Source organism: Eimeria tenella, genomic scaffold, assembly GCF_000499545.2.
Source record: "Eimeria tenella Houghton genomic scaffold, Eth_scaff69, whole genome shotgun sequence".
Lineage (NCBI taxonomy): Eukaryota > Apicomplexa > Conoidasida > Eucoccidiorida > Eimeriidae > Eimeria > Eimeria tenella.
The window spans coordinates 1-7,502 of NW_013543437.1; the positions used below are offsets into that span (position 1 = coordinate 1).

The 7,502-nt window shown below is 52.2% G+C and overlaps 2 protein-coding genes across 2 annotated transcripts in view; one reads left to right on the forward strand and one right to left on the reverse strand.

Annotated features, from left to right (window-relative positions):
• Positions 1–5,545: 5,545 nt before the first annotated feature.
• Positions 5,546–6,334, forward strand: ETH_00033195 (uncharacterized protein; the record flags this gene model as incomplete). Its single annotated transcript, XM_013377940.1, has 1 exon — positions 5,546–6,334. The coding sequence occupies one exon, from the start codon at positions 5,546–5,548 to the stop codon at positions 6,332–6,334; it is 789 nt and encodes a 262-aa protein (XP_013233394.1).
• A 262-nt stretch (positions 6,335–6,596) lies between these two features.
• The window catches only part of ETH_00033200 (uncharacterized protein), a gene marked incomplete at both ends in the record, with an annotated part of 6,068 nt that continues 5,162 nt past the window's right edge, over positions 6,597–7,502 (reverse strand). Inside the window, 2 exons of the mRNA XM_013377941.1 lie at positions 6,597–6,862; positions 7,232–7,283. Coding sequence (XP_013233395.1) covers positions 6,597–6,862; positions 7,232–7,283 — 318 coding nt within the window. The remainder of the gene's footprint in view (positions 6,863–7,231; positions 7,284–7,502) is intronic.

A 7,502-nucleotide genomic window follows, 5' to 3' on the forward strand; every position in this document is an offset into this window, starting at 1 on the left:
TTTCATTTCAGATTTTAAAGACGCAAATGCCAGCAGCGCTGCAGCTGCGCGGGGTGTACGTACACCGCAGCCATCCAGGCGAGCGCTCCACTCTCAACATTTACTTTTTACACTTTTAAAACTTTGAGGCTTTTCGCATGCAATAAAACCTTTTTAAATTAATTATAAAACATTTTTAGCTGTTAATAAATTATTTTCAAATTATTTTAAATGCTCTTGAGGTGGCGGCTGGCGGCAAAGCCATAGAAGCCAAGGCTATGCAGCTAGCAGGTCGCTTGACTTTAGGGTTTAGGGTTTAGGGTTTAGGGTTTAGGTTTTAGGGTTTAAGGTTTGCGTTTGTGGTTTGCCCCGACATCAGGCGCTTTTGTTGGGGGTTTACAGTTGAGTCGTGGGGTTTGGAGTTTTAACCCTAAATCCGATTCTAACCGTAAACCCTAAACCCTAAACCCTAAATCCCAAACCCTAAACCCTAAATCTCTACATATGAAGATTTACTATTTATATTTCATGAGTTTACTAATACACACGATACTGCAGCAGCTGCTTCTCTGCAGCACTGCATGCATGCACATTGAAAGGTTTTATTTTTAATCATCTTAAGAGGTTTGAAAGTGTTAAAAAGATTTAAAGATGATTAAAAATAAAAGCCTTTTAATTTAAATCTTTTCAACACTTTCAAACCTCTTAATTCATTTTAAAAAGTAAAATAAAATGAAATAAATAATTTAATGCACATTCAGTGAAATGTAATTGATGCATGCGTTCAGGTGTACGTGCACCCGAAACCTTGTTGCCACTTAGAAAGAAAAGCCTCAAAATAAATATTTTTATTTCAACAAATAAATTGAAGTTCAAAAGTATGCATGCGGACATCAATTTATTTATTATTATTTTAAAAGATTTCTAATAAAATTAAAAAGTTCGAAATTATCACCTTTACATTATTGTTTTATTATTTTGTTATTTTCTGCCTTTCACCATTTATTCTTTTATTGTTTATTTTGGTATAGTTTTCATCTCCGTGACGGTATTGGGATAAGCAAGCCACTAGGCTTTAGGGTTTAGGGTTTAGGGTTTAAGGATTAGGGCATAGGGTTTAGGGTTTAGGGTTTAGGGCTTAGGGTTTAGGGATTAGGGTTTAGGGTTTAGGGTTTATTTCATTTATTTGAAAGCACTCTAAATGTATTTTTCGTACTGCAGGCTCTGCAAAATTAAGCTGTTGAGTGTCAGGAGCGAACTGGCCAAACCCTAAACCCTAACCTTTAAATCCTAAACCCTGAATCCCAAACAATAAATCCTAAACCCCAAACCCTAAACCCTAAACCCTAAACCCTTGGCTACATGCCTTGCTTGTAAGTTCGAATCCAAAGGCAATGGTGGTGCTGAAGAGTTATCTTTTGCAGCACTAGAGAGGGCTAAACCTTGCACCCTAAACCCTAAACCCTAAACCCTAAACCCTAAACGCTAAACCCTAAATCCGAAACCCTAAACCCTGTACCGTATGTTCTAAACTCGAGAAACAAACTCTAAAGGCTAAATTCTTGAACCTAAAGCCTGTACTGTGAGCTTTCAAGCCAAAGCAGCCCTAAACCCTAAACCCTAAACCCTAAACCCTAAAAGAGATCCTCATTTCTCCGCTACTAGCAAGAATAGGCGCAAAACTATTTTGGCCTCTGCAGCGACACCGCGAGTAGCAAAATCAGCAGCAAGCAGCAGCAAAAGCACTAACGGCAAGCAGCAGCAAGCAGCAGCAAGCAGCAGCAAGCAGCAGCAAGCAGCAGCAAGCAGCAGCAAGCAGCAGCTATGAAATCAGATGCTAAAAGAGGAAACAGCAACTGAATCAGCAACAAGCAGCAGCAGCAGCAAGGAAGTCAGCAGCAGCAGCAGCAGCATCAGCAACTACGTCAGCAGCAAGCAGCGGCCGTAGCAGCAGCAGCGACGATGTAAGCAGAAAGCAGCAGCCACAGCAGCAGCAACAGCAGCAGCAGCAGCAGCAAAGAAGACAGCAGCGTTAATTGCCGAATTCGCTGCTGCAGCGACAGCACCAAACACGCAGCAGCATTTTGATTTTCTTTCGGCAGCAGAAAATTTAATTAAATGAATTTAAAGTTTTTTGAATTAGTTTTAATTAACATGTTTGCTGCTGTAGCTGCCACTCTTGTGCTGCTGCAGTTGCTACTATTGGTGCCCTTCGTTGCTGCAGCAGCAGTATGAGCACCTGCTGCTGCTGCTTCTCCTAGTCGCTCTCAATGCTGTTGCTGCCGCCTTTAGAGCTATTGCTGCTGCTGCTGATGCCGATACTTTTTGCTGCCGTTGCTGCTGCTACTGCTGTTGCTATCAATGCTGCTGCTGCTGTTGTAGCTGCTGCTCCCCTCCTCATTAGTACTGAGAACAAATTCAATCTATTATTATTAAAATTCTAGGAGGCCGGCTGCAGCTGCTGCTCTCTTTTGCTGTTGCGCTGCATCTGCTGCTGCAGCAGCAAGCAGCTGGAAGTCCAGCAGCAGTTCAAAACGCAATTTGGCTTTTGTTTTGCATGCTTATTTGCTGATACGCATATTTGAATTGAGACGAAAACCCTTTCTTTTTCTTCATTCTCTCTAAATTTTTATCTTTTTATTCTCTAAATACAAATTAAAAAAAAATTAAGTATATTTTTTACCTTTTAATTCCCTTTATTTGGATAATTTGCATAATTCACTCAGCATGAGCGAGCGGGCGGTGCAGACACATGAATTAGAAGCAAAACTCTAGGAAATATCGGAAAAAATCGCAAGAAAAAACAAAAGACTTGAGAATTCAAATTAATGATTATAAATTTGCACATTTTAAAGAATTAAACTCTAAAAAGTTCAAAAAATGAAGAAAATTGTGCGCTGATCACTCCCCCAGCAGCCAGGTGTCTGTACACCTCCGCGGTGGCGCTGGGGTCTTTGCGCGTCGGGTTGACTGCTCGATCTACATTTAACTCTTTTGCACTTTTTAAGAATTAAAGTCAAATTTAAATGCATTAAACTGTTTTTCAAGGTGGCTACGACCAGCTTGGGGCCCCCCAGTGCCTCCCGAATGCTGCTGCTGCCGCTGCTTCTCTCCCGCTCATCAGCAGCAACAGCAACAGCAGCAGCAGCACAGCAGCGCCTGGCGTCTGCAGCAGCCCACAAGAGGCGTCTCTTAAGTTTAGTTGCTTCATTTTTTCACAATTTTCGTTTAATTTTTACTTTTTAAGTTTCTGTGAGCCGCAACTCGAGAGCAGCAAGGACGACGGATCGATCGCTGAGTTCCACTGCTGTTGCGGCCGCGCCTATGACCAGTGGTCCACCTGCAGCAGCAGCAGCAGCAGCGTTTCCGCCAGTTTCAATATCATTTTTAAGGTCTTTTTAAGTTAATTTTGCTGTTGTCCTCCCCAGCAAGGGAGACCCCCAGCGCACTACCCTCTGAGTTGCAGCACAATTCCCGCAACAACAGCAGCAGCAGCAGCACCTCTGCTAATCTTTTTCTACTTGCTATTTTTGAGCTTTCAAGCATCCTTGTGGAGGCCTCAGGTCGGGCGCACTCGTAGTCAGCAGCAGCAGCAGCAGCAACGGCAGCGGCAGCAGCAGCACTACTAGTCAACTAGCGCAGAGCGTTGCCCGGGCTGCAGCAAGTCGTTGCCAACTGCAGCCGCAACGCCATCAACAGCAACAACAGCAGCAGCAGCAACTGTAGCTGCAACAGCAGCAATTGCAGCTGCAGCAGCAGCAGCAGCAATTGCAGCTGCAGCAGCAACAGCAGCAGCAGCAGCAAGACACGGAGGAATGGGAGCAAGTTGTACCCATCCTGCTGCTCCCGAGCACTCACGGGCTCTTTCCCGCGAGCGGCACATGCGTGTGTCTCGCCCCAGCAGCAGCAGCAGCAGCAGCAGCAGCAGCGGCAGCATGCAGCGCCGCCGCAGCAGCGCCTTGAGCAGGAGCAGCAGCTCCGCCAAGAGGAGCAGCAAACTGTCAATTAGCCCACCGAACTTCGTGTCTCTGCGTCGGAAGCAAAACGAATTGCACGTTTTCTGAGTTTGCTGCTGCTGCTGCTGCTGCTGCTGCAGGCGAGACCAGGGTGCAGCAAGTAAACGCCAGCAGCAACAGCCTTTGCTACTGATCAGCCCCCACTCAGGGCACTGTGTCCTTTTCGCTGCCCAGTAAACAGGCAGCAGCAGCAGCGGCTGCTGCTGCTGCTGCCTGCTGCTGCTGCCTGTGAAGTAGCAGCAGCAACAACGGCACTGGCTGCTGCTGCCCCGCTGCTGTCTGTGAGGCAGCAGCAACAGCCGCAGTATTTGTTGCTGCACCACTGCAGCCTATACGGCGGCAACGACAGCAACTGCTGCTGCTGCTGAGCCGCTGCTGCCTATGAGGCAGCAGCAACAGCAGCAGCAGCATGTGCTCCTGCGCGGGTGCTGCTGTGAGGCGGCAGCAGCAGCAACTGCAGCGCTGAGAAGCGAACTTTATGGCTTTCATCTTTCATTATTTTTCGTTATTGCTGCCGCTCCCGCAGCTGCTGTTGCTGCTGCTGCTGACTGTCGCTGTCGCTGCTGCTGTCAGTGCTGCTGCCAAGCAGAGGCGGAGCAGCAGCGCCGCCCAAAGCCAGTTCCCCGCTGCTGCTGCTGCTGCTGCTGCTGCTGAGAGACAAAGTACTGGGATGGGGGGGAGCTAGAGTTAGCTGCTTCACGTTGTAGCAAGCCAGCTTTTGCTGCTTCTGACGCAGCACCCAACGCTCCAAGGGGGGCCTCCATGTCTGCAGCAGCAGCAGCAGCAGCAGCAGCAGTAGATCCAACAGCAGCAGCAGCCACACTGCTTGCAGCAGCAGCTGCAGGCTCTCTGCCCAGCAGCAGTGCAGTCTTATGGGCCTTGTGTTCAGAAGTCGCAGTGGCAGCAGCAGCAGGGTCGCCATAGGAGCAGCAGCAACAGAGTCGCCATAGCAGCAGCAGCAGCAGCAGAGTCGCCATAGCAGCAGCAGCAGCAGAGTCGCCAGCCGCAGAGTCGCCATAGCAGCAGCAACAGTCACGGTAGCAGCAGCAGTAGAGTCACGGTAGCAGCAGCAACAGGGTCAAGTAGCAGCAGCAGTGTGAGCAGCAGGCCGACAAGCACAGCAGCAGCAGCGACCGCTGCAGCAGCAGATACATTAGGGCAAGGAGAAGCAGCAGCAACACAAAGGCAGCAGCAGCAGCAGCAGCGACGGTAGCAGCTGCAGAAGCAGCAGAGGCAGCATCCCTGGTCAAGCAGCAGCGCCAACAGCCCGAGAAGCACAGGAACAGAAGCAGCAGCAGCAAAGCCCTAGCACAGCAGTAGCAGCAACAGCAAAGCCACAGCACAGCAGCAGCAGCAACAGCAAAGCTACAGCACAGCACCAGCAGTAACAGCAGCAGCAGCAGCAACAGCAGCAGCAGCTGACGTATGGGGTGAACTCAGGCCTGCACTCTTCAGGCACAATCTCTGCAACGTTGCTTCTGAAGGCCCATTTGGCTGTCTTGTGTCTCTTGGCTTTGATGCGCCGCAGCTTGTCAGCATAAGAAGCAGCAATGGGTCGGAACCAACTGCAGCAGCAGCAGCAGCAGCAGCAGCAGCTGGCGTGCACCTCCCTGTCCGGCCAACGCCCCCCCGAAACCGCCGCCCCCCCGCCCCGCAGCACGCCAGCATATCAGCACCCCCGCAGCACAGCAGCAGCAGCAGCAGCAGCCCCACGCCAACAGCAGCAGCAGCAGCAGCAGCAGCAGCAGGACCTGTCCGGCCAGTGGGCCCAGGAGTCGCCAGGGGCCCCCAGAAGGTCCACCTTGAGGCCCCTGGCGCGGGCAATGGTTTGGCGGCTTTGGATTTGCTGCAGCGCCCGCAGCAGCGCTTTGCTGCGGCTGAACCAGCGGCTGCGAGCAGCAGGACCCACGAAGCTCACGCTGCAGTTGTCGAGCCCCGTGAGGTACAGCAGCGGCAAGAACCGCAGGTTCACCCGCAGCCCCCGGCCCGCCGGACGCGGCAGAACTGCAGCAGCAGCAGCAGCAGCAGCGGCAGCAGCAGCAGCAGCAGCAGGGGGTCGGTGGGGGCGGTGGCGCAGCGCCGGAGGGAGCGGCGACGGCAACGGGCAGCAGCAGCAGCAGCAGCAGGGAAGGGAGGTGCAACGGCAACAGGCAGCAGCAGTGGTAGCAGGGTCAACGGCAGCAATGGCAGTAGAGTCAACGGCAGCAGCAGCAGCTGCAGCAGCAACAGTAGCAGCGGCAGCAGCAGTGGAGAAAACAGAGGCGGCAGGAACAGCTCAATTAGCATCTGTAGCAGCATTAGCGTCAGTAGCACAAGCAGCAAAGGCAACAGCACAGTAGCAGCAGTAGCGGCAGAAGCAGCAGCAGCAGCAGCAGCGTAGGAGGCCTTCGGCTCGTTTAGACGATTTGCTGCCTCCCTAGATTTCTATGTATGAGTCTAGCTGAACGGCAGTTTATCTCTTTGCTGCTGCTGCTGCTGCTGCTGCTGCTATTTCTGGCTCCGTAGCTGCTGCTGGCCGTGCGCGTGTCTCTGCTGCCAGCAGCAGCAGCAGCAGCAAAAGCATCACCAGCAACTAGCCCCACCAAGGCGCAGCCGCTGCCCCTACCACCGCTGCCGCTGCCGCTGCTGCTGCTGCTGCTGCTGCTGCTGCTGCTTACTTTTGACGTGGGCGGAGTATTCCTGCGCGTGCTGCGGCGTGGTGAGGGTTTTGTCTTTGTCGAGGTCCAGCAGCTTCATGTTTTGAATTGCTGCTAAAGCAGCAGCACTTCGAGCTTCTTTGGGTTTGCTGCCAAACCCGATCCCGATCCCAAACAGCCCCCGCCCGTTCCCCACAGCCACGATCGCCCGGTAGTAGTACACCCGCCCCTCTGCAGCCACAAACCCCAAACCCTAAACCCTAAACCCTAAACCCTACACCCTAAACCCTAAACCCTAAACCCTGAACCCTGGTCTTTCAGAAGGCTCAGCGGCTGTCCGCAGCACACTGCAAAGCGCAAACGCTGAAGCGCCTTGTTTGGTTTGCCTTTGGCCAGCGGCAACTCCTTGGTCCCAAACCCCTAACCCTAAACCCTAAACCCTAAACCCTAGCCCTTGCGTTTGCTGCGCCTGCAACCACCAACAGCCCCGAACCCTAAACCCTAGCCGGTAAACCCCAGCCCGCGCGCCGGCCTTGCCCGCAGCGGACAACGGCCCAACGCGCTCCCCGTAAACCCTAAACCCTAAACCCTAAACCCTACGTTTGGTCATGGCCATCATTCTGTTGGCCTGCAGCAGCGTCTGCCGCAGCTCCTGCAAACAAAGCTGGGGATCGACTCCTCCCCGTTCCCTGACATAAACCCCTCTTGCTGCATCTCGCACAGTTTGGCTGGGCCGTTTCCAGCGCCACGCAGCAAACACCAAACCCTCGTCTGCTGCTGCAGCAGCCCCGCTGCTGCTGCTGCTGCTGCTGCTGCCGCTGCTGCTGCTGCTGCTGCTGCTGCCGCTGCTGCCTGCTGCTGCTGCTGCTGC